The sequence below is a fragment of the Mauremys mutica genome, chromosome 4, assembly GCF_020497125.1.
Source record: "Mauremys mutica isolate MM-2020 ecotype Southern chromosome 4, ASM2049712v1, whole genome shotgun sequence".
NCBI classification, from domain to species: domain Eukaryota; kingdom Metazoa; phylum Chordata; order Testudines; family Geoemydidae; genus Mauremys; species Mauremys mutica.
This window is the reverse complement of record NC_059075.1, coordinates 150157935-150183639: the sequence shown is the minus strand read 5'-3', so window position 1 is coordinate 150183639 and position 25705 is coordinate 150157935. Positions and strand designations below refer to the sequence as shown.

Below are 25705 nucleotides of genomic sequence, written 5' to 3'. Positions count from 1 at the left end.
GGGCTTTTGGCACCGGGTTCAATCCCACCCATTGTCACTGGTCCCTGCTGCTTCCCCTGGCCCCTCACCCGCTCCCCATCCTCCCTGGCTGCCCCCACCTCCCCATCCAGGTCTTAATTTGTCTCACAGCTTGCTGGGGCTGACTGAGTAAATCTGCTTTGAAAAGTAAAATGTTTGTTTGTTAATAGCGCTTTTCACTGCCTCCCAGTTATCTAGCAAGTCTGCTGCTGTGAAAATGATATTAACAAACCTACAAATATCACTTTTCACAGGAGCAGGCTTACTAGCTAGCAAGTCTTAAAAACAGACCACTAAAAAAGCAAAAGAAATAACAACAAAAGAAAGACAAGAAGAACCTGCAAAGCACCTTGGTTTTGTTTCTATTCTGTTTAGGTCCAGTAAAGGATAGCGACAACTGTACAATATTTTTATTATTGAGTTTGCAAATTTAAAAAGAAAAAACATACATAAATGACAATGATTTGGACATGTTTTTGTACATAATTATTTGTTTTTCCTACAGTTAGTTAAGTATTTTAGGATAAATTGTCAGAGTGGCTGCCAGCAAGGGAAAATTGTTAGAGCAGATATTTCCTGTTGGGGAATCAACAGGGAAGAATGATAGTGGGGTAAGAAGGATCCACTGAGAGAGATTATCTTAAAGAATTGTTAGTTCTCCCAGCTGTAAATAACCATGTCTTCACACACACATCAAGTAAACTGAGAATATATAGAAATGACATCGCAACATGGCTAAAATTTCTGCTAGTCAGCAAGTTAAACCACCTGTGCATGACATTTTCACTGTTTATGTAAATGTGTAGCTTTAAAAAGGCAAGAGGAGTAGGGGGATGGGGAGAGATTTTCGATCTTTGCCCAATCTAGACTTCGAGCAAAAAAAAAAAGTGACAAGAGCTAGTCTGTTTCTAAAAATCTGAGGACAGAGACCAACATCAGTTTTAAGTTTGTTATAGGTACGAATCCAATGAGTTGAACCTTTCCAATGCTAATAAAGATAAGAACTTACAAGTATGACTCTTGTAGAATCTAATCAAATAAGATTTGAAAATCCCAATTTTGGGATGAGGAATTTGCAAACCTTACAATACAACCAAGGACCCTTCCCCTCCCCGCCCCCCCGGACCCCGTTTCCACAACAGTGGGGTTGGGAGTCAGCATGCGAGACAGAACTGCATTTTCTATCTTTGCTGTTCTTTCCTCTCCCTGTTTCTGCGCATTTGTCTCGATTTGTCTTCACAGAAACGAGATCAGACTTGAACAACAGAAGCAACATTTCAGCCCATTTCAACTAACGTCTTCTCTTGTCCCCCCCAAAAAGGAACGTTGTTACCCTCCATAAGAACATCAAAAAGACGGCTTGTCAGGGTTTCCTCCTCCTCCCCCCTCTTGAATACTCTCTACAGCTAAAGGAAAATGGAAGAAGGCATATAGTTGAAATGAAAGCCTGATGTAATACATTACATTTCAAATTCCTTAAGGGTCTTGAAATAGGAACAGTTAAATCTGGATCTGGTACAAGTTGAAACAAAAAGGTTGCCATTAAATAAAATTCTGTGAATTCATACTCATGAGAAAATTAGATACCCCTTTGAGTGATGCCCCTGAAATGTAGAAGGATTATGTTACAAGGGAAGCTCTTTGGGGTAAAGACTGTCCTTTTGTTCTGTCCTTTTTCAGTGCCTGATACAATGGGGTCTTGCCCCATGATTAAGAGTCCTTAGCTTTAAGGTAACACAATAAATAATAATAATGTTCATTAAAAAGCATAAAAAGAGCCAACTACCTGCAGGAGTGCAGTTGTGACCTGATATTCCTAGGTGCCATGACCAGTCAAATAAAAGGCAGAATTGAGGTAACATCACCTGAGTGCAGAAAGGGTTCACTAGGAAGAAGAAATCTTCCCAGGAAGGAAGAAGGTTTGGTCAGGGCAGAAGGCTACAAGAAGAAATATAAAATTGAGGGATCTCGTCTAGTCCTCAATAGAACCCAGCTGATATTGGTGAAAACTGGAAGATGGAAATGTGGGGGGACACTGAGCCCCTTTCATATGCTTGGCAGGCCCATCGGCTTTCAATAACTCTGTTTAGTAGAGAATCTGAGAGCCACTTGTCACTGCCCCTCAGATGCTACCTTTGTCCCTCACACAGAGCTAACAACGTATACGTTTCCCAGGTCTCAGTTTGTGTGATCGGAAGAGAAGGGATTTCTGAGAGGATGGAGCCCCCGTCCAGCTCAAGGTCTCAGAGGTTCCACCACCCAGGACCAGAACTAAGCTGTGACCTCAGACAGAAGCTGCAGTATCCACGGCAACTAGGTAATGAGTTGTGTGTGGAGATGCATGTGGTGTTGGGGAGCATGGATAGTACAGCAGGGAGGGGAGTCCCCAAGGCAGCCTGTATGAAATCATTGGAACAGCATTTGGCTGGGTGGGGGGAGGCTGGGTGAGGTCCAGGAGCGTGTGTGTCTGTGTGGGTCTCTCTAACGGTATCTTTATCATTCTTTAGATCTTCCTGCACCTTATTTGTTTGTTCCTTATGATAAGGAGAATGAAGGAGACCAGGATATAGTGGCCTCGCTCTGTAGGTTTGGCTTTATGGTGAGTTGTGAAACGGTGCTTGCTCCAGTGGCCTGAGTTGGGGCTGAGTTCTGGAGGGATGGGGAGATTTGTGGGCAGGCTGAGTCTGGCATCTCTTGCTGTGTGGAAGAGGTTGGGAAAGGGGGTTCCTCCCCCCCATAATGCTGCATTGACAGTGATGGCTTTGCCCTTTGCTGCTCAGCTTGTGTCTGAGTGGTGAGATTGTGGCCAGAGCAGGCAGGTGCTGAGTGGGGGACCCATGTCATTTCAGATGCCAGTGACGTTTGAGGAGGTGGCCGTGTCCTTCTCTGAAGATGAATGGGCTCTTTTGGATGAAAAGCAGAAGGAACTCTACAGAGATGTCATGCAGGAGAATTACGAGACTTTCATCTCATTGGGTGAGCAGTTGCTCTAGTCCCCATAGTGTAGACATGGCCTAAATCTCCTATAAAGAACACAGCCCATTTCCCACCGGATAATCTGCTTGCTGAAAGGGGATACTGAAGCCTATATGGATTGTGTCTTTCCCCTTCATTCCAAGATTTTCTTTGCTGCTCCTTGTAGTTAAGTGATGGAGAAATACTTGACCTGTTGTGATGCATGTACCTCTTTCCAATGAGCAGGATTTCTGATCGCTAAATCAGATGTGCTGTCCCAGATGGAGCAAGGGGAAGAGCCGTGGTTCCCAGATCTCCAGCACTCTGAGGAAAGGGAGAATGCAAGAGGCTCTAGCACTGGTGAGGAATGAGTTTCCTGATTGGTGTCACTATCTCTGCCTGAGGGAAAAGCTGGGATATCAGCAGACCCACTAAGGGCTGCTCCTGTTCTGCCTCATCTCATCTCAATCTCTATTGTGTCCTATCCTCAGGGCAGGAGTCACTCCTGGCACCCACTTGTCCTGCCTGACCCTGAAGCCTTTTCCTCCCCCAGCCTTTTTCTTAAGGTTCAGATGGCACTTTGAGTCAGAACTGGCCCCTCCTCGCTCCTCTAGGGGAATATTGGGGAAATTTGCTTCCTGTCTATTAGGTTTTCTGATCAGAGACAAATCCCTTTGCTGCCCCCTCTGCACCCAGCACAGGCAATGAATCACACCTGGATTCTCTTTCTCCCACCAGGTGCTGGGACAGTGAGTGAGAAGGAGGGAACAGCCCAGAAAGTATCTACAGGATCAGAACCACAAAGGATGTTCTCAGGGAGACACTGTTGCCTTGAGTGGGGAGATGCCAGTGAGTGTCAGGGCAGGACAGAGAGGCTCTGGGAAGACCCTCCAGGCAGGAGTAAATCCACTCATAGCAAAAGAAGTTTAGAGAAATCCAAAGACACCAGCACCCACCAGACAGCCTGCACGGGGGAGAGCCCAAACACAGGTGCTGAACCTGGGGAAAGTTTCAATAAATGCTCGCTCCTCGTTAAGCATTGTCAGCAAACTTGTGCAGGAAAGGGTGCCCACAAGTGTAATGAATGTGGCCAAAGCTTTTCTCAACAACAGTGCCTTCAGAGACATCTGAGAAGTCACACAGGGGAGAGATCCTATAAATGTAATGAATGCGGGAAAAGCTTCAGACACAAGACAAGCCTTGTTCTTCATCGTTACACAGTCCACAAGTCGGAGAGACCCCATAAGTGTGCAGTGTGCGGCCAGCAATTTATCCTGAGAAAAAGACTTATTGAGCATCAGAGAATCCACAACGAAGAGATGCATAGAGGGTTTAACAGTGGGATTGTGAGTGAGAACAAGGATGAGCATCCTCAGCAGAAAAAGCCAGTGGGAGCGGAGCCTCACGAGGCATCTCAGAGATGTGAACGGGCAGATGCTGGTAAGAGTCGGGGAAGGAGAGGACAGCAGCGAGCTTACCCAGCAGGGGGAAAAGACTGTGAATCTCCTATATGCGAAGGAAGTTCTAAGAAATTGAACCGCAGCATCGCCTACCAGGGAGCCAAGGTGGGAGCACAATTGAGCACACAAAGTAAAAGTAAGAGAAGCTTTAGCAGCAGCTCAGCCCTTGACCTGCATCAGAAAACCCACCCGCATGAGAAACGTTACAGCTGTGCCGAGTGTGGGAAAAGCTACCGCCAGAACTCGCACCTCCGAAGGCATCAAAAAAGCCACACGGGAGAGAAACCTTATGTGTGTGCTGACTGTGGGAGTAGCTTTGGACGGAAGTCGACACTCAGTAAACACCTACGGACGCACAAAGAGGAGAAACCCTATAGCTGCGCTGACTGTGGGAGAAGCTTCAGAGAGAGCTCGTACCTTGCTCTGCATAAGAGAATCCACACAGGAGAGAAACCCTATCAGTGTCCTGACTGTGACAAAAGCTTCAGGCGGAAAGGGGACCTTTCCACTCACTGTAAAACCCACACGGGGGAAAAACCTCATAAATGCACTGAATGCGGGCAAGGCTTCAGGCGGAAATCAACTCTGACTAAGCACCTGAGGACCCATACTGGGGAGCGGCCCTATAAATGTCCTCACTGTGAGAAAAGCTTTCGTCAGAAGTTCTCCCTTTCCCAGCATCAGTTAACGCACCAGGAAGGGTGGCCTCACACATGTACGGAATGTGGGAAAGGCTTCAATCACAAATCAAACCTTGTTCAACACTTGGCAAAACTGCATTTGAAAAAGCAAAGCTGAAGAGAGGAACTGGTCTTTCAATTGGTTTTGGGGATGGTTAGTGGGAATTTCAAGGCAGTGGAGTTGAACTTTGGAAGTTGAGCCGTGGCATGCCATCTATGGATGCAACGCATGGATTGCATTCCTGTGTGAGCCCTGAATATGACATCCTGACTGACTGTGCCAGTGGGACGAGTCCACCCGGCCCCTGAACACACAGGCAGGATGCCATTTTGTAGCACAAAATGGCATCCTCCGCACATTGTGAAGACAGGGGTATTTTAACATGACACTCTACAAATGGATTAAAACCTGGCGAACTGAGATGTTTCAATATGTAACTTAAACAGGGAATCCTCATTGAGCAGGTGTGTTTCTAGTGTGATCCTGCAGAGATCCATTCTTGATCCTCTGCTATGTAACACTTATCAATGACCTGGAAAAAAACACACAATGATCACTGATAAAGTCTGCAGATGACACTCTAATCCTGGGGTGGTGGTGGTAAATAATGAAGAGAACAGGTCACTGATTCACAGTGAACTGGATCCCTGCACTCCTCTATGGAATAGCTACGCAAAATGTTTCTCAATTTACTCTTAAAAAACACAGTTGGGCAGAGTGCAGGGAATGAAGTGGAAAACAGAAAATGCCCCAATTAATTTACAGTCGGTTAAGCCTTAGTGTGATTTGTTAGCTTATGAGCCAAAGTCCCCTAACATTTTGCATAGCTGCAAAGCCTATAAAGGATACGTGTGACCAATTGCTATGCTTGCTGGTGAAATAAGGAATGGAGAGGTACTGAGACTGATCTGTTTGCAGATGATTTAGCTATTATTTGCAAGTCCTAGATGTTTTGCTGAGTAAGGGATATGGAGTGGTACTAACAGAACAAGGAAGTAACTAGGTTGTAAACAACTGGGGTATGTGTGTCGGGATAAGCAAATTGGAACAGACACAGGTGTTGAGACTTAAAGATAGGTCAGGAAAGATTTTTACAGCTTACCTGGAGGCAAGATTCCCATGATAGCTTTTTCTTAATTGCAAATTACAATGCAGTAACCCATGACATATTTTGTTATACGATATATTTTTGCACTGTACTAAGTGCAACATATTCACAAGATATGTAATGCATAAAAATGGCCAAAGAAGGCCATAAACAATGAATAACCAGTAGGTTTTGAAACAGTTGGAAAATTACAAGGAAAAGGGAACTTATGGTAAGAGTCTAAGGGCATGTGTATATACTTACCGGGGATCGATGCTGCTGCAGTCGATGCACTGGGCATCAATTTTAGTGGGTCTCCGCTAGACCCGCTAAATCGACCACAGATCCACTGGAATGAGAAGTGTAAGGTAAGTTGATGGGAGAGCATCTCCCGTCAATGCAGTGCGGGGTAGACACTGCAGTAAGTGGACCTAAGCTATGTCAACTCCAGCTATGGTACCGGAGTTGTGTAATTATGGGGGTAAGTCGACCTAAGTGTAGACAAGCCCTAAGATATGGAGAAGTATACACCAAAAGGAGGAAATTGATAAGGGTTGGAATGTTGAACTAAGAAGAGTTACCAGGGTATAACTATCAGAAGAAATCATAAAGTAAGACCATTGGCAGACAGGATCCAGACTGTCTGCAGCTACAGAGAAGGCCTTTCACAGGTGTGGGTAATTGTATGCCTCTCTGTATGTGCTGTCTTGACTGTTTAACAAGTCTGCTTTGAATGAATTTATTAACCAAATCTAAATTTAAGAGAAGGCTATTCATTAAACGTATAATCACAATTAAAATTCCTATCCATTAGTAGCTATTCATTTATTAATTATTGGTTGATTATCAACACAAGAAATATGTAAACTACAGTCACTGGAAGACTGTTCTCTACATAGGTCAGACGTTACCATTCTGTATTATGCTGTTTTATTGCTAATCAATAAAGTGATTGAGCTGAGGTATTTGAGGTCTCATTGACTGATGACAAACTTAACCAGCAACCACCTCTCTCACCATTTACATGATCACATTTCTAGCTGTAATGGGAATGGGGCCTCATAGTCACTGGATTTCATAAGGATGGAGGACAGTGTCCCAGAAGTGTGAGGCATGAAGGGGAAGTGACTACAGATCCATGAAGAGATGCCTCTCTTTTCATTTCTCAATAGACTGATTTAACAAAAGTAGCACTACCTGACACTATTATCTCTATGTGCTATTAATTAAACACGAATGCCCCAGTGAAAGTGGGTGCACCTAATATGAAACAGTGAATTTGTGTATTTCTTTGGTTGGGATGGGGACTTGTGACACTGGTAGTGTTTCCTTTTCTGATGATTTTCTGTATTTTTCTCAAAACATTGTTTTTGCACAAATAGTTCTAATAGTACTTGACCTTAAGTTCTTGCTGTGGTTGCCAACTTGCAATGCACATATTCATGTCAACCACACATCATTCATACTAGGCCTCAATGACCTATAACACATTACATGTGATATTATCTATACAGTGTGATTCATATACCAACAGTTGTATTTGGCCTTATTGTTTAGTTCTCCTTGTATGGCTATTACCTGGCAATAAATAACTCTTATGGTTAAGCTGGTTGTTTCCCTCCCTCTCTCTCTCCTGTTTTTGGCTTCCCCATTCGCTCTGCAGCAATGATCCTCTTACCTAAGCTAAAGATCCCTGCAGCATCCAAAAATCCTGTGGGGTTTGCTCATCAAGCGGGTTACTACCAGAACAACTGTAACGGGAAAGTGGGGATAGGGACGTGCAGCAACTTGGAAGTGCTGATTGACTCTGCCTGCTCAGGCGCGCTCTATTCCGGTGCGGTACTCGTGGCATATGAGGGTGGCAGCTTGGAAGTGCTGCTCAACCCAGCCTGCTGAGGGGTACACGTGGGAGTGCTGATTGACCTGGTCCACTCGGATACGCTCTGTTAATGTGCGTGTGCATCTGATTCTGGGGCTGGAGGAACCCAGCCCTCAGGCACCTAGGTCCTGCAGGACAGATCCATTGGTAACACTTGTTCTTCTTCGAGTGATTGCTCCTATGCATTCCAGTTAGGTGTGCGCGCCGCGCGTGCACGGCTCTTCGGAAGATTTTTACCCTAGCAACTCCGGCGGGCCGGCTGGGCGCCCCCTGGAGTGGCGCCGCTATAGCGCAGGATATATACCCCAGCCGGCCCGTCCGCTCCTCAGTTCCTTCTTTCCGCCCGTGACGGCCGTTGGAACAGTGGAGCACAGCTCAGCTGACCTCCACTTCCCTAGCTACTCGTAGTTTTCTCTCGTTCTGTTTATAGTTGTAGTTAACTCTGTTTGTTTGTAGAATAGTATAGTGTATTTATTTTACAGGGGTTGGGGTTTATCCCCTTCCCCTCACCCGGGGCCGGGTCCGATGCCCGGTCCACAGGGTTTTCTAATGCTCGGCCGGCCACGAGCCGCTGCCGACAAGAGATCTTCTCCTAAGTGCCTCGAGGGATCTTACCTCACAGATAAGTGCCGCATTTGTGAGGCCCTTAATCCGTGAACAAAGGGGAGCGGGGCTTTCGTTTTAAACAGCTCCTGAGGGAGGCAGCTCTTGCTCCTCCGCTCTCGGCGCCGAGCGCTAGTTAGTTTTCACGGCGCGCTCCCTCGGCACCGGACCGCCGGTGCTGCCAAGGCCTCCTGGCACCACCGTCGCTGACTCCGACGTACCCTCGGCATGGACCCCTCTCCTGGAGGATGAAGAGTTACTCCGGCCAGGCAAGAGCCGTCGAGTCCGGTGCTGGAAAGCTCCCCGGTACGCACCGTGGTCGAGCTCGCCCAGAAGCTGCGTCCGAGCCGCCTGCTCCGCAGCCGAGCGCTATGCTCAGTCGGATCGCCCGGCACCAATGTCTGCCGCGGCACCCACAATATCCGCACCTTTCACTCCGGCCAGGCAAGAGCCGTCGAGTCCGGTGCTGGAAAGCTCCCCGGTACGGACCGTGGTCGAGCTCGCTCTGAAGCTGCGTCTGAGCCGCCTGCTCCGCAGCCGAGCGCTATGCTCCGTCGGATCGCCCGGCACTGATGTCTGCCGTGGCACCGACAATATCCGCACCTTTCACTCCGGCCAGGCAAGAGCCGTCGAGTCCGGTGCTGGAAAGCTCCCCGGTATGGACCGTGGTCGAGCTCGCTATGAAGCTGCGTCCGAGCCGCCTGCTCCGCAGCCGAGCGCTATGCTCCGTCGGATCGCCCGGCACCGATGTCGGCCGCGGCACCGACAATATCCGCACCGTTAACTCCGGCCAGGCAAGAGCCGTCGAGTCAGGTGCCGGAAAGCTCCCCGGTACACACCGTGGTCGAGCTCGCCCGGAAGCTGCGCCCGAGCCGCCTGCTCTGCAGTCGAGCGCGATGTTCAGCCGGATTGCCCGGCACCGATGTCTGCCGCGGCACCGTCAATGTCCGCACCATTAACTCCGGCCAGGCAAGAGCCGTCGAGTCCGGTGCTGGTAAGCTCCCCGGTACGGACCATGGTCGAGCTCGCTAGGAAGCTGCGTCCGAGCCGCCTGCTCCGCAGCCGAGCGCTATGTTCAGTGGGATCGCCTGGCACCAATGTCTGCCGCGGCACCGTCAATGTCCGCACCATTAACTCCGGCCAGGCAAGAGCCGTCGAGTCCGGTGCCGGAAAGCTCCCCGGTACGGACCGTGGTCGAGCTCGCCCTGAAGCTGCGTCTGAGCCGCCTGCTCCGCAGCCGAGCGCTATGCTCCGTCGGATCGCCCGGCACCGATGTCTGCCGCGGCACCGACAATGCCCGCACCATTAACTCCGGCCAGGCAAAAGCCGTCGAGTCCGGTGCTGGAACACTCCCCGGTACGGACCGTAGTCGAGCTCGCTATGAAGCTGCATCCGGGGTGCCAGCTATGGTCGAGCTCACTATTCCCTCCACGCCGGAGACAGTGTCCACGGCGAGGGGGCTGATTGCAACGACAGCATCTACGCTGCCTCAACCCCCGGCACCGGCGGTGGGGGTTACATAGTCGATGGGCAAGCCTGCCTTGATCAGACCACCCTACCTCGGCACCGCACAGCAGCACCGTTCAGAGTCGCGGTCCCGCAGATGTTCTCGGTCCCGTCACCGATCTAGGTCTCGGCACCGTTCTCCATGTTGGTACCAGTAGTGCTCGCGGCACCGGTCAGCATCCCGTTCGCCGGTCCGGGACACTCAGCTCCGATCAAGCCCCAGGCACCGGGACACTAGTAGCCACTCCTGATCATCGAGCCTCGCACCCTCGGTCGACTGCCCGGCACAGCTTCGGTGGCAGGTCCCGTTCTCGGTACCGGTCTGTCTACCGGTACCGATCCCCGGTGCCGCATCGAACGACGTCAGTTACAGACGGAGACTCTACCAAGAGCTTTCAGCTCCTCCAGGGCCATCCAGCCACGCATCAGTGTCGTCCCGTGCGGACACTTCATATGCGTAGCACTCTGTTTTCCGATGTGCCCTCCAGAGTCTTCCAGGAGACCTATCAGTGATCATTCTGGACGCCGTGGGTGTACTGCCACGCCAGAGGCGTACCGGTGATCCCATCTCGCACCGTTCCCTCCGAGCTCTGGGTGCCAGAGGTGACAATTAGTCGTCCCCGTCCGACCGGTACAGAGCAACCCCCGGTTCGGCACCGGGCTCCCAGATCCCACCGGATCAGGAGGTTGTCCAGGAGCTCGAGCCCACACAGGACCCGCTTGTCCCGGGCCTTTCTTCTTCCTCCTCCCCCCCAGATGAGGCGAGGGCAGGAACATACCCCTCCGGCCCTCCTCTAATCGAAATGCGACCAGCCCTAAATCCAAAGAGGCTGGGCGTGTGATCTTACTGGGCCATAAGATGTACCCGGAGGGGGCCCTGCAACTTCGTGTAGCGAACCAGCAAGCCCTGCTTATCCGCTACTGTGGGTGGCGGTGGGCAAATTTACAGAGTCGGTTCTTCGGAACTCCCGTCAAGAGTTCGATGCCCTCCTGCAGCAAAGGACGGAGCTGGAGAGAGCTTCCCTCCAGGCCTCGTTGGACGCAGCTGACTCCGCTGCCATGACTCTGGCCTCGGGTGTTGCCACGCGGCGTGTTTCAGGGCTCCATTTATCGAGCCTTCCCTCGCAGCTGCGGCACGCTATACAGATCTTGCCCTTCAGTGGCACAGGCCTGTTCTCTGACAACACTGGCCCAAGGCTGCAGAACCTAAAGGGCAGCAGGGTCACTTTGCGCTCTCTCTCTCTCTCTCTCTCGGCATGCACACGCCGGTAATTCAGCGCCGACGTTTCCGTCCCCAACCTCCGCTCTTACCCTGCGCCTTGACAAGGTCAGGACATGGCCAGCGGGCGTGGCTTACACGGTCGTGGCCATCAATCCGCACCCCAAAGGAGCCAGAATTAGGGTCCTTCTGACCACCAATGGGGCAAAAGCCTACCCATCCTCGCCCCTCCTAAGGACCCCTCTCACGAGCGATTCCTCTGGCAAGAGGTGCGGACGCTCCTCCTCATCGGAGCTATACAAGAGGTACCTAAGGGCGAAGCCTATTCCCCTAAGCGAAGGGAGGTCTCAGACCTATTCTAGGCCTGCAGGAACTCAACAAGTCACGATGCAGATGAGTTCCGCATGGTACCCAGGGCGACCGTCATCCCATCCTGGGATCCCGGAGACTGGTACGCCGCCCTCGATATGAAGGGCGTATGTTTTTCACGTTGCCATTTCTCTTCCACACAGAAGGTACCCTCGGTTTCGAGCCTACCATCGTTATTCCCAGTATACGGCCCTCCCGGTTGGCCTCTATACAGCCCAGGGGTATTCAAGGTGCATGGCTGTAGTCGCCGCCTTTCTTCGCCACCGTCTGATACATGTTCTCCGTGTCTAGACGAGTGGCTCATTCGAAGAACCCCCGGGCCCAAAGTACCAGTCATGTGGGCATCGACACGAACCTATTCCTGTGTCTAGGCCTGATGATCAATAGTAAAATCCACTCTGATTCCCATATAGGGAAGGGAATTCATTGGGGCCGTCCTGGACTCCAGACTCGCCAGAGCCTGCTTTCCTCAGCCTTGGTTTCAGGCGAGGGTAACAACTGTACAAGGTCTACGGACCTTCCCGCCAACTTGGGCTCGCTCTTGCCTCGGTTTCCTGAGTCACATGGCGGTCTACACGTTTGCAACTACACATACCAGGCTTTGCCTCTGTTCACTCCAATCGTGGCTCACCTGGGGGTGCCACCCGGGCAGAGATGGCATACTCGTGGTCGTCTCGTTTCCCCCGAGCAGCCTAGGCTCCCTCGACTGGGAGTCGGCGTCCTCCCCGGTGTATCCGGGGATGCTGTTTCATTCACCCCTCGGGGTCCCTCATGACAGACAGCCCATCTCTCGGCTGGGTGCGCACCTGGTGTAGTTTCGCACTCACGGCCTTCGGTCAGCGCAAGAGCTGGCCTTACACATCAATGTCCGAGAGCTGAGAGCAGTCTGCCTTGTGTACCAGGCGATTCAGCTGGCGGATCGTCTCAGCAGATCCTTCCTGTCTCACAAGTGGTGGTTTCCTCCCGTCTTTATTCCGTTTTCCAGAAGTGGGTCTTTCCCCGCATAGCCCTCCTCGCTTTCGCGAGAACGGAAAGAGGGAGAGAAATTCTCCTCGTTCCAAGGCCTCTCCCCAGCCTCGGTCTTGGAGGATTTTCCTGAGGCCATGGATCAGCCATCTGCCGTACGCTGTCCACTGTCCCCGCTGGTTCACAAGGTCCTGCTCAAACTCCGCAGGGACAGAGCGCCCCTGATCGGGTTCGCTCCAGTGTAACCTGGGCAGCACTGGCACACCATGTTGCTACACCTGTCGGTAGCAACCCTCTTGGCACAGACCCCATGACGCGGAATCACGACAACCTTCACCACCTGGTCTTGTAATCCCTGCACCTCACAGCAGGACTCCTGCGTGGCTAAACCGATCCGAGTTACGTTGTTCGGCCTCGGCTCTACGGGATTCTCCGGGGTGGTAGAAAATCATCCATTCGGTTAAAGTATCTGGCTGAGTGGAAGCGTTTCTCATGCTGCTCCGAAACACGCAATGTTTCTCCCGCCGAGATTCCGCTCCAGTCCATCTGGTTCCTCAGGGCTTGGAGCGTTTATACACCCACCCCCAAGTGGGGCCCCGCCATAAACCTGGCTCTTCAATCTGGTTCTACCCAGTTTTATGACTGCCCTATTCGAGCCAATGTCAACATGCTCATTGATATAACTGTCCTGCAAGGCAGTTTCCTGTAGTCTTTCCTGCGGCCACACGAGTCTCCGAGCTTCAGACTCTCACAATAGGCCCAAGGTATACTGTGTTCCTCAAGGACAAGGGCAGTTATTACCACGTCCGACCTGCCTCCCTAAGGAGGTGTCGGCCTTTTATATCCACCAGGATATCTTCCTTCCGGTCTTCTTTCCGAAGCCACTCTCTGTGCAAGGAGAGCAACGGTTGCCCTCCTTCGACATCTGCAGGGCGTCCGCAATCTATATCTAGCGGACTGAGCCCTCTCGTAACGCCCCCAAAACCTTCATCGTACCGGCATACCGGACGAAGGGCATACCTGTCTCCTCCTAGAGGATTTCATCTTCAATGACGTTGTGCATCTGCACCTCTTCTGTTTCGGCCCATGTGCCATAGAGCCACCTTGCTGCACATTCCGCCAGGGCTCACGCTTCTCAGCGGCCTTCCTGGCTCGCATTCCCTTTCGGGGGATGTGTTGTACACCTATCTGGTCCTCGGTCCACACCTTTGCCTCATTGGTCCGGGAGTCCAGAGCTGTTGCAGCCTCTGGCTTAGCGGTTGCGTTCTGCAACATCTAACTCCGACCCCACCGCCTACGTAAGGCTTGGGAATCACCTAACTGGAATGCATAGGAGCAATCACTCGAAGAAGAAAAGACGGTTACTCACCGTAGTAACTGTTGTTCTTCGAGATGTGTTGCTCCTATCCATTCCAGACCCGCCCTCCTTCCCCACTGTTGGAGTAGCCGGCAAGAAGGAACTGAGGAGTGGACGGGCCGGCTGGGGTATATATCCTGCGCTATAGCAGTGCCAGTCCAGGGGGCGCCCAGCCGGCCCGCCGGAGTTGCTAGGGTAAAAATCTTCCGAAGAGCCGTGCACGCGCGGCGCGCACACCTAACTGGAATGGATAGGAGCAACACATCTCGAAGAACAACAGTTACTACGGTGAGTAACCGTCTTTTCTTCAAGGTGTGTTGCACATGTTTATTCCGTGATCCAACCTCCTGCCCTCTACACTGTAGTTTTCTGGAAAGAAGGACTAGAGGGGGCAAGGGAATGGCTGGGTGCCTTAGTGACAGATACTAAGGGGGAAAAAAAATTCAGCAACTGTGCTTGAGGTGCACACACACCTAGAAGGAATGGATGTGTGCAACACATTTCAAAGAACAACCTTTACAGAAGGTTAGTAAACACTTTTAAAAAAATTAAAGTAGGGATTCTCACATGATCACCTGACTCCATGAGCAAGGCTTTAAGAAAAGCACCAAATATTGCAAGACGGGATAAAATGGCTAGATCGGGAAACCATGCACTCGCCTCAAGACACAGCAACTTCCTCAGGGTTTCTAGCTTCCTACACACGATATCTCCCAGCTCTGCACTGCAAAGTGCTTACCCAAATTCAATATGTAGACTGTAACCTCTTTGAGGGCAAGGACCTTGTCTCCTTATTTGAGGAGTGTCCTATGGAGACCAGGAATTTCTCTCCTTTTTAGGTGAATAAGCACAGTCTTTGGCATCTGTGAAAATAACAGATAAAAGTTTTCTTTTAATGAAAGCTGAGATGCTGCTGTAATCACGTGATTCCTGAAACTGGGGCACAAAGTAGAGACTTGTAGTGTCTGTCCCTTATTTAAATGCCTCCCAAAATCATTAATTCATGCCGAGTTGGGGTTGCTCAGTGGTGCCTCATGCTCTTCCAAACTGAAAAGTGGCTAAACCTCAAACTCTGAAAACCAGGAAATACAAAGTGAATGCCAAACGTGCCAAGCCCCTACCACTGTTGTTAAAACAAAACCAAAACTGATGTGTCCATGACTAAATACAGGGCTTCAGAGGGAAGACCAACCCAGAAACCCATGTGGACAGCAGACTACCTGGATTCCTAGGAGTTTCAGCAGTAATATTTTGGTTGTTTTCAAACTCTTATTAAACAGAAGTGGGGATGTTGTAATGATCAGTCCAGATAGCACCTCCACCACCAACTGGTGCATCTTTATCTTAGTGTTAAGTTGTCTTGTTTTCATAGGGTGTGTTGTCCTGGTTGGGAAGGGCAGGGTTAAGGGCCCCTTGTCCCGTATCAAACCGGATGGTCCTCTTTCTGAGACGTTTGTCTTCTTTTCACTACTGGGACACAACCACACATGATTTTGTCTGGTATTGGATGGGGGACAATGTTCTGCCCTCCCGACTCATAAAAATGGCACCCTTCATGTAGTGTGACCTTGCACGTAGGTCACATCAGTGGGGACAGAGCACTCTTACAAATAGCGTCCCGCATGCGGCATGACTTTGCACTCACCATGATAGGAGGTCACACCAGCGGGGGCAGGGTGCGCATGCTCTTAAAGACGATGTCCCCCACGTGGCAGGATCTCACACTCATGTTTCTGGAAGTATCAGAGTGTTTTCTGTAGGGTGCCGCCTTTCTAATTGCTGCTAACTGGACCCCTGCAGCCCTTCCCCTGGCCTGCCTCTTCCCCCAAAGCCCCAGCCCTTCTCCTCCTCTTCCCCCTAAGCCCTGCCTCTTCCACCAGGCTCCCCCTCTTCTCCCCCTCTTCACTCAGGCCCTGCTCCCTTGTCTGCCTCTTCCCCCCAAGGCCCCACCCCTGTTGCTCCTCTTCCCCCCCCTGCCGCTTGCTGAATTGTCTCCACCTCCCCTCCCCCACCCCCAGCTGGGCTCCCTCTGCTCTGGGGCTGGGATGGCAGCTGCTGCAGCCTGCCAAGGAGCCTGCCTGCAGGTAGGAGCTGACCCGGGCTTGCAGGGGTTAATGACCCGGCACTTGACCCCGCCCCGGGTCATCGGACTTTGTACTGAGCAGACGCTGCCATGTCCCCATTTTCACCAGACTTTCCAGTCAAAAAGCTGGCACCTGGCACCCCAAACAGCACCTGGACACAGAAGCCAAAAAATGGACAGCCCAGGTCAAACCCTGTGCCCTGGGCAGCGGCCCTGCCGCTCTGCTCCCTTGCCGGCTACAAAAGGGAGCGGCGGCAGGATGAGGCAGTGGCACAGCTGCCGCCTGTGGAGGGAGGAGGCGCACATGTGATGGCAGCCACCCCGGCACCCACCCCAGGGGAGGGGGCTTCCTGGACCAGAGAGGGGCCAAGCCCCTAGGAGCATGTGCAGTGCCAGGTGAGTGTGCTGCTGGGGGGCCTCCCCCGGAGCTTGCTGCTTTGTGGGGAGAGGGCCTGGGGGACTTTGGAGTCTGTCTCTCTGGCCCCAGCTCCAGGGCAGCCTGCCGGCGCCCCAAACTCCTCATCCTCATCCCCACCCCAGAGCCTTCACTCCCCACCCCAACCCTCTGCCCCAGCCCTGAGCTCCCTTCCTCCACGCAGAACCCCTCATCCCCAGCCAGGGGCGGCTCTAGGAATTCCGCCACCCCAAGCAGGGCGGCGGGGCGCGCTCTGGTGGTCGCCGGTCCCCGGGGGACCTCCCGCAGGCATGTCTGTGGATGCTCCACCGGAGCTGCGGGACCAGTGGACCCTCCGCAGTCATGCCTGCGGGAGGTCCACCGGAGCCGCCTGCCGCCCTCCCGGCAAAATGCCGCCCCAAGCGCGCGCTTGGCGCTCTGGGGTCTGGAGCCGGCCCTGTCCCCAGCCCCACCCTGCAGCCCTCACCCCTGCACCCCAATCCTCTGCCTTAGCCCTGAGCCCCTCCCACACCTCTAATCCCCAGCCCTCTTCCCCCCATGCCCCAACCCTCTGCCCTAGCCCCTCCCACACCCAAATCCCTCAGCCCCAGCCAGAGCCCTCACCCCCCACACCCTGACCCCGAGCCCTGAGCCCCTCCCACACCCCAAACCCCTCAGCCCTGCTCCAGAGCCCACACCCCCTGACCCCCTGCCCCTCCCACGCCCGAAATCCCTCAGCCCCCCCACAACCTAACTCCCTACCCCAGCCCCTCCCAAATCCCTCAGCCCCAGCCAGAGCCCTCGCCCCCCCACACCCTGACCCCCAGCCCTGAGCCCCTCCCACACCCCAAATCCCTCAGCCCCAGCCAGAGCCCTCGCCCCCCCCACACCCTGACCCCCAGCCAGAGCCCTCGCCCCACCCCATTCATTTTGTTATATGCACCAATAGGCGGGGAGGGGGCGGGGCTTGGACCCGTTCTGGGCATCACCGACAATGATACAAACCTGCGGCCCCTGAATAAGCCCCGCCCCCAATGGCCCCCCCGGGGGCCGGGCCTGGGGGGGCGGGGGTGTTAATAGGGGCGGAACTTCCTGCGCTCAGCGGCTCGTTGGGAAACTCCCGGCGCCCGGGACTCCCGGGCCGGTGCTGGGACAAGCCCCGGAGATCGCGTCCGGCCCCCGCGGGGGCGGTGAGTCCGGGCCGGGGGCAGAGCGCGGGGGAAGGAACCTGCCGCGGCAGCGGATCGAGTGGTGCCCGCGACCAGGGATCAGAGCCTGAGCCCGGGGGTGCAGCTGGGTTCTCCCAGCCCAGCCAGCTCCCGGGGAGGTAGGTAGAGGGGGGGTGTGTGTGTGTGTGGTTCCCCCACCCAGCCGGTTTCTGGGGTGCAAAGAGGGGAGCTCTGTGCAGCCAGAGCCCAGGAGCGGCCCCTGCAGCCCAGCCAGCAACTGCCCGGAGAAACAAGACTTTTAAAAAGCCTTGGTCATCTCCAAAGGCCCAGTGCGCACACACAAGGTGTCCTGCTTTAACAATACCGGTGTATTTAAAGCGTACAGCGCCCCCCCCCCCCGCGCCAGCCCCGCATGTGGCTATAATTATTTTGTTACAAAGGTGTGTTAGCCAAAAGGGCTCGTTCTCCCCGGAGTTAGTCAATTACCCCAAGGAGGCACTGAGACCAAGATAGAGTATATCATATATCAGCCCTTTATTATACGATCAGCTGAGCGGGTGCCCACTCCTCGACTCATGCCAGAGGAGTGACACACCGATACAGAACAGTGAGTACATATATATACCATTATTGACGTCATATCAGACCACACTGACAAAGCATATTTTCAGGATTTTGCAGACGTGGGGTACATAGGTCTATTTACTTGTACTCTAAACATTCCACGTTTTTCCCCTTGACCATGGTGCTGTTCAGTGTTTATTATTGGTTATGCAAGCAGGTCATAGGATCATTTAGCAATAGCATTGTTTCCCAGAACAGACAACTAAGCACAAATCATGTTATCTATCAGGTGCTTGTATAGGAAAGGGAATAAGCTGCACTGACATACGGCCTCTCCATCCTGGTATCACTGTATCCCTAGGATGAGATCACTATATGAGTAAGAAATCTCACCCCCCAACCCAAATAGTTTGACAGGTGCAATGTCTGATGTTCAGAGTGATCATTATAAACTAAAACCATCATACCATGAAAAATGAAAAGCTCAGATTCAGGTCTCCTAAATTGAAATTGGGCTTTTTTAAAAAGCCCGTATAACAATATCCAGCAATAACATGAGAAAAGGAAGGAAGAAGTTGATCCATTTAGGCCATAAGGCACATTAACCTCACACCATTAATTTTTATTTCTGCTGCTGACCAGGGAAATAGGACAACTGCCCTGATAACTGAAACATGGCGATTGTCTCCACCACTGAGCATTGGCCAGTGTAGCTTTGCCACCAGAGCCTGTGAGTGGAGACACTGCGTACACCAACAGAAGGAGGTTTTCTGCCAGCATGGCTGCCCCAGCACCTCAAATGACCCAGGCCACACCAGTGTTTCTCAGATGGGGCCACCAGGGTCTTTTCTTGGGACGGCAGCCTCCTGGGCAGTGATTGGGGAGAGGGAAACAGTAACCCCACTGCTGGCAGGCAGCTGGTGTGAGTTCCCCACCTTCCTAGGGGTGGTGGGGCTCGAGCTTCGAACTTCAGCCCTGCAGTGACAGGCGGCCAGCTCTTTGGGGTAAAGACTGACCTTTTGTTCTGTCCTTCTTCAGTGCCTGATGCAATGGGGTCTTGCCCCATGATTAAGAGTCCTGAGCTCTAAGGTAACACAAATAAACAATAATAATGTTCATTAAAAAGCATAAAAAGAGCCAACTACCTGCAGGAGTGCAATTGTGATCTGATATTCCTAGGTGCCATGACCAGTCAAATAAAAGGCAGAATTGAGGTAACATCACCTGAGTGCAGAAAGGGTTCACTAGGAAGAAGGTTTGGTCTGGGCAGAAGGCTACAAGGAAGAAATACAAAATTGAGGGATCTCTTCTAGTCATCAATGGGCTGAACCCAACTGATATTGGTGAAAATTGGAAGATGGAAATGTGGAGGGACACAGAGCCCCTTTCATGTGTGTGGCAGGCCCCTCGGCTTTCAATAACTCTGTTTAGTAGAGAATCTGAGAGCCACTTGTCACTGCCCCTCAGATGCTACCTTTGTCCCTCAAACACAGAGCTAACAACGTATACGTTTCCCAGGTCTCAGTTTGTGTGATCGGAAGAGAAGGGATTTCTGAGAGGATGGAGCCCCCGTCCAGCTCAAGGTCTCAGAGGTTCCACCACCCAGGACCACAACTGAGCTGTGACCTCAGAGAGAAGCTGCAGTATCCACGGCAACTAGGTAATAAGTTGTGTGTGGAGATGCATGTGGTGTTGGGGAGCGTGGATAGTACAGCAGGGAGGGGAGTCCCCAAGGCAGCCTGTATGAAATCATTGGAACAGCATTTGGCTGTCTATTGGCACGCGGAGGCTGGGTGAGGTCCAGGAGCGTGTGTGTCTGTGTGGGTCTCTCTAACGGTATCTTTATCATTCTTTAGATCTTCCTGCGCCTTATTTGTTTGTTCCTTATGATAAGGAGAATGAAGGCGACCAGGATATAGTGGCCTCGCTCTGTAGGTTTGGCTTTATGGTGAGTTGTGAAACGGTGCTTGCTCCAGTGGCCTGAGTTGGGGCTGAGTTCTGGAGGGATGGGGAGATTTGTGGGCAGGCTGAGTCTGGCATCTCTTTCTGTGTGGAGGAGGTTGGGAAAAGGGGGTTCCCCCCCCATACTGCTGCATTGACAGTGATGGCTTTGCCTTTTGCTGCTCAGCTTGTGTCTGAGTGGTGAGATTGTGGCCAGAGCAGGCAGGTGCTGAGTGGGGGACCCATGTCATTTCAGATGCCAGTGACGTTTGAGGAGGTGGCCGTGTACTTCTCTGAAGATGAATGGGCTCTTTTGGATGAAAAGCAGAAGGAACTCTACAGAGATGTCATGCAGGAGACTTATGAGACTCTCATCTCGTTGGGTGAGCAGTTGCTCTAGTCCCCATAGTGTAGACATGGCCTAATTCTCCTATAAAGAACACAGCCCATTTCCCACCAGACAATCTACTTGCCGAAAGGGGATACTGAAGTCTATATGGATTGTGTCTTTCCCCTTCATTCCAAGATTTTCTTTGCTGCTCTTTGTAGTTAAGTGATCGAGAAATACTTGACCGGTTGTGATGCATGTACCTCTTTCCAATGAGCAGGATTTCCGATCGCTAAACCAGATGTGCTGTCCCAGATGGAGCGAGGGGAAGAGCCGCGGTTCCCAGATCTCCAGCCCTCTGTGGAAAGAGAAATCCCAAGAGGCACTAGCACAGGTGCGGAATGAGTTTCTCAGTTAGTGTCACTATCTCGGGCTGAGGGACAAGCTGGGATCCCAGCAAACCCACTGAGTCCTCCCCCTGTTCTGTCTCATCTCATCTGACTCATTGTTGTGCCCTGTCCTCATGGCAGGTGTCACTCCTGACTCCACTTGTCCTGCCTGATGCCTTGCAGAAGCCTTTTCCTTCAGGCTCAGATGGGATTTTGAGGCAGAACTGGCCCCTCTTTTCCCTTCTGTGGAAAGATTTAGGGGAATTTACTTCCTACCTACCCAGTTCTCTTATCAGTGACAAATTCCTTTACTGCCCCTCGGTCCCCAGCACATGCCGTGAATCCCATCTGGATTCTCTCTCCTGACAGGTACCGGGACAGGAAGTGAAGACAAGGAGGAGAGTCCCCAGCAGGAAGAGGCTGTGGGAGTGAAGATGCACAGGATGTTCCTAAGGAGACCACAATGCCCTGACGTGGCAGGTGCCCGGGAGAGTCCTGGCAGGGTGGGATGGCAGAGGGGAGACCCTCCAGGCAGGAGTAAATCCACTCTCAGCAGAAGAGGTTTGAGGAGATCCAAAGACACCAGCGCCCACCCAGTAACCCATATGGGGGAGATACCAAATACTGTCGGTGAACTGGGGGAAAGAGTCCGTAACGGTTCGCTCCTTATTCATCACGGTCAGCAAACTGGTGCAGAAAAAAGCATCTATGAGTGTGGCAAAGGCTTCGCTCGACAAGAAAACCTTCAGCTACATCTGAGAAGTCACCCAGACGAGCGACTTTATACATGTAATGAATGCGGGGAAAGCTTGAGGCTCAAGACAAGCCTTGTTCTTCATTGTTACACAGTCCACAAGTCAGAGACACGCCACGAGTGTCCAGATTGTGGCCAGCTCTTTATCCTGAGAGAGAGACTTATTCAGCATCAGAGAATCCATCCTGGAGAGGCAGCTGGAGGATTGAACGATGGGATGGTGAGTGAGAACCGGGACAAGAATCCCCAGAAGGAAGGGCTTGTGAGAGCAGAGTGGGACAGGATGTTGTTGGGGAGACCCCAGAGTCTTGAGTGGGGAGAAGCCCGTGGAAGTGCACGAAGGCAGCACAGGAGCCCTACAGGGGGGAGAGGCAGCATATCTGTGCAACATAAAAAAGTTTCCAAGACACTGAACTGCACCATTGGCCGCCAGAGCGCCAATAGGGGAGCACAACCGAGTACAAGTAGTGACTCAGCAGTGCATCCGAAAGTCCGTCCCAAAGAGAGACGTTACAGCTGTGCTGAGTGCGGGAAAAGCTATTACCACAACTCGCACCTCCGCTGGCATCAGAAAAAACACACCGGAGAGAAATCCCATGTATGCGCCGACTGTGGAAAGAGCTTTAACTGCAGATCGTCACTCGGCAGGCACGAAAGGATCCACAAAGAGGAGAAAAACTACAGCTGCCCTGACTGTGGGAAAAAATTCAGAGAGTCCTTGCACCTCGCTTCCCATCAGACAATCCACACAGGAGAGCGAGCCTATCAGTGTCCTGACTGCAACAAAAGCTTCAGACTGAAAGGGGTCCTTTGTACTCACCGTAAAACCCACACAGGAGCGAAACCTTTTAAATGCAATGAATGCGGGCAAGGCTTCGGGCGGAAAGAAACCCTACATAAACACATGAGGGTCCACACTGGGGAGCGGCCCTATCAATGCACCCAGTGCGAGAAAAGCTTTCGTCAGAAGTTCTCCCTTTCCCAGCATCAGTTAATGCACCAGGAAGGGTGGCCTCACACGTGTACAGAATGTGGGAAAGGCTTCAATCACAAATCAAACCTTGCTCAACACTTGGCAAAACTGCACTTGAAAAATCAACCCCATACAGCAAATGTAGCTTCAGATTAAACAGATCTATAATTGCAATGATAGAAAACAGTGGAGTGATTTTTTTTTTTATTCTGGTGAGACAATCTCCATCCATACGTATTCTAAAATACAAGGCTTAAGGAGGATTGGGGGGGTAGTATTGCCTTATTTATGATGATGGGAGGGGGACAAAGCTGATGAAGAGAGGAACTGGTCTTTCGATGGGTTTTGGGGATGGTTAGTGGGAATTTCAAGGCAGTGGAGTTGAACTTTGGAAGTTGAGCAGCGGCATGCCATCTATGGATGCAATGCATGGATTGCATTCCCATGTGAGCCCTGAATATGACTTCCTGACTGGCTGTGCCAGTGGGACGATTCCACCCGGCCCCTGAACACACAGGGAGGATGCTATTTTATAGAACAAAATGGCATCCTCCGCACATTGTGAAGACACGGGTATTTTAACATGGCACTCTCACCAGGTTTTAATCCATTTGTAACTGAGATGTCTCAATATGTAACTAAACAAGGAATTCTCATTGAGCAGGTGTGGTTCTAGTGTGGTCCTGCAGAGATCCATTCTTGATCCTCTGTTATGTAACACTTTTATCAAGGACCTGGAGGAAAACACAAAATGATCACTGATAAAGTCTGCAGATGACACTCTAATCCAGGGGCGTGGTAAATAATGAAGAGAACAGGTCACTGATTCACAGTGAACTGGATCACTCTGCACACTGGGCAAAAGAGAACAGTATGCGTTTTCATGTGGCTAAATGTATACATCTAGGACACAATATGTAGGCCACACTTATAGGATGGGGGATTCTATTCTGGGAAGGTGGGACTCTGAAAAAGATTTCGGGTTTGTGGTGGATAATCAGCTGAATATGAGCTCCCAGGGTGATGCTGTCTCCAAAAGAGGTCATGCAATCCTGAGATGCATAAATGGGAATGTCAAGTAGGAACAGAGGTTATTTTACCTCTGTATTTGGCATTGAGGCAACTGAATTTTTTTAAACTTATCTACTCTGGAAGTTGTATTGGTATAATTTTGCCAGTGCGGTTATAGTGGCATAACTTCCTGGGAGGCAAGTGAGGCTCCAGGGAGAGGCCATGGTCTTTACAGAGTCACTAACAGTTTTTGCAGGGCTCAGGGTGTTAATCCTGGCAAATCCCAGCCCTACCCCTTTCATCCTGCTGCCCCTCTAAATTTCTCCTGGAGTTGCAACTGGATGCAGGCTCTTCCCTCACCATCCTAACTCCTTGTGTAGCTTTGCTGGACCTGTTGCACAGCTGGCATGTTCCACCCCAGAGGAGGCAGCATTTCAGAGCCAGGTGGGATGATCCAGGCCTTCTCAGGTGGAGGAAGCTAGATCAGGGCAGGGGGTTATTAGATTTTGGTGAAGATGTTCTGGTAACAAAGGAGAGAGATGGCAAAATATGAGCCTCAACACAAGTGTGTCAACATGGGGAGTTACAGAGGTATAATTATACTGGTGTATTTTATGCCAGTTTAATTCCAGGTGTAGACAAGCCCTTAGCAAGAGAAAGGAAATAAAGTTCAAATTGTTTAAAAACAGTTCTTTGTTATTTGTTGCACAACACGTTGAGAGAAGTCAGAAGGCAGAGGGGGAGGGGCGGGATTAGGGGGGTGGTAGAGGTGGAGCAGGAGGAGGAGGGAAGAACAAGTCAAGAAACCAAATCAAAAGTTCACATCTGCCAGCTTTCTGCGGCTTGGGCGATCCTCTGGGGTTGAGTGTGTGGGTCCCCGTAACCTCCCCCCTCGTGTTCTTGGGCGTCTGGGTGAGGAGGCTCTGGAACTTGGGGAGGAGGGAGGGTAGTTATACAGGGGCTGCAGCAACAGTCTGTGGTCTTGCTGCCTTTCCCGCATTAGATCCACCATACAGCAGAGCATGTCAGTTTGCTCCCCCATGAGCTTGGCCATAGCGTCCTGCCTGCTCTCATTGCGTGGGTCTCTCCTCGCTTCGTGTTCCTGTCATGCTTTACGGGACTCCGCAACTGTTTGCCTCCACGCGTTCAGCTGGGCCCTATCAGTGCGGGAGGACTGCATGAGCTCAGCGAACACGTCTTCCAGAGTTTGTTTTTTCCGCCTTCTAATCTGGACCAGCCTCTGGGACGGAGTAGATAGGGGCCGCATTGAAACATTTGCACCTGCGGGAGGAGAAAAAGGGAGGGTAGTATTTTAAAATATACATTTCAGAGAACAAAGGGGACACTTTGGCATGAGTGAGCCATCACACACGGCCGGGCAACAGAATTCAGCTTGCAGGCAGCCTAGGGGCACTTCTACATTCATTTCAATGTTTTCAAAGTGCTGGGACCCCTTTCCCATAGCAAGCAAGGCCTGGTGGGTTTGCCATAAAGGAGGGTTTACGGGCTCTCTGGGATGATCGCTTCACCCTCCCCACTGCGTGGCTCCGATGAGGCTCTGAGCAGGGATGAGCACTTTAAACTATACGTGAACAGCCCCGTGTGGCTGGCTTTCCCCCTAGCCCTGCACTGCGTGGGTCCGATCGGGCTCGCTCTCACCAGCAGTATCTCCCAGGGTCATGGTCCGGGAGCCCGCATTGGGAGTGGAGGAGGCTATTGGCTCCAGCATTAAGCATAGTTCCTGGCTGGGGGGGATAAACGGATTCCCCACTTGCTGCCTGTGCACTGTCCTCCTCCTCCGATGACTCTTCCTCCTCGCTCCGTGCAACTGCCCCCTTGCAGGTGTCTACAGACAGTGGTGGGGTAGTGGTGGCGTCATCCCCCATAATTGCATGGAGCTGATGGTAGAAGGGGAATGTATGGGGCTGTGACCCAGAGCACCCGTTTGCCTCCCTGGCTTTTTGGTACGCTTGCCCGAGCTCCTTGATTTTTGTACGAC

The 25705-nt window shown here is 51.8% G+C and overlaps 2 protein-coding genes across 3 annotated transcripts in view; both read left to right on the top strand.

Annotated features, from left to right (window-relative positions):
* The first annotated feature begins 1119 nt into the window (after window positions 1–1119).
* On the top strand, window positions 1120–24395 carry LOC123368301 (zinc finger protein 436-like). Of its 2 annotated transcripts, XM_045012987.1 has the most exons (6): window positions 1120–2335; window positions 2526–2617; window positions 2868–2994; window positions 3220–3333; window positions 3712–5243; window positions 23026–24395. In XM_045012987.1, exons 1-5 carry the CDS (start codon window positions 2035–2037, stop codon window positions 5229–5231), a joined length of 2154 nt encoding a protein of 717 aa, XP_044868922.1. In that variant the 5' UTR covers window positions 1120–2034; the 3' UTR covers window positions 5232–5243; window positions 23026–24395. The 2 variants fall into 2 exon arrangements, with proteins under 2 accessions (XP_044868922.1, XP_044868921.1); XM_045012986.1 differs by lacking the exon at window positions 23026–24395 and having other exon boundaries at window positions 1122–2335; window positions 3712–7004.
* LOC123368302 (zinc finger protein 436-like) overlaps window positions 17559–25705 on the top strand; it is a 31926-nt gene continuing 23779 nt past the window's right edge. Inside the window, exons 1-4 of the mRNA XM_045012988.1 lie at window positions 17559–17767; window positions 19829–19970; window positions 20167–20258; window positions 20508–20634. Of these exons, the coding sequence (XP_044868923.1) occupies window positions 17612–17767; window positions 19829–19970; window positions 20167–20258; window positions 20508–20634 (517 nt within the window). The 5' untranslated portion in view covers window positions 17559–17611. The remainder of the gene's footprint in view (window positions 17768–19828; window positions 19971–20166; window positions 20259–20507; window positions 20635–25705) is intronic.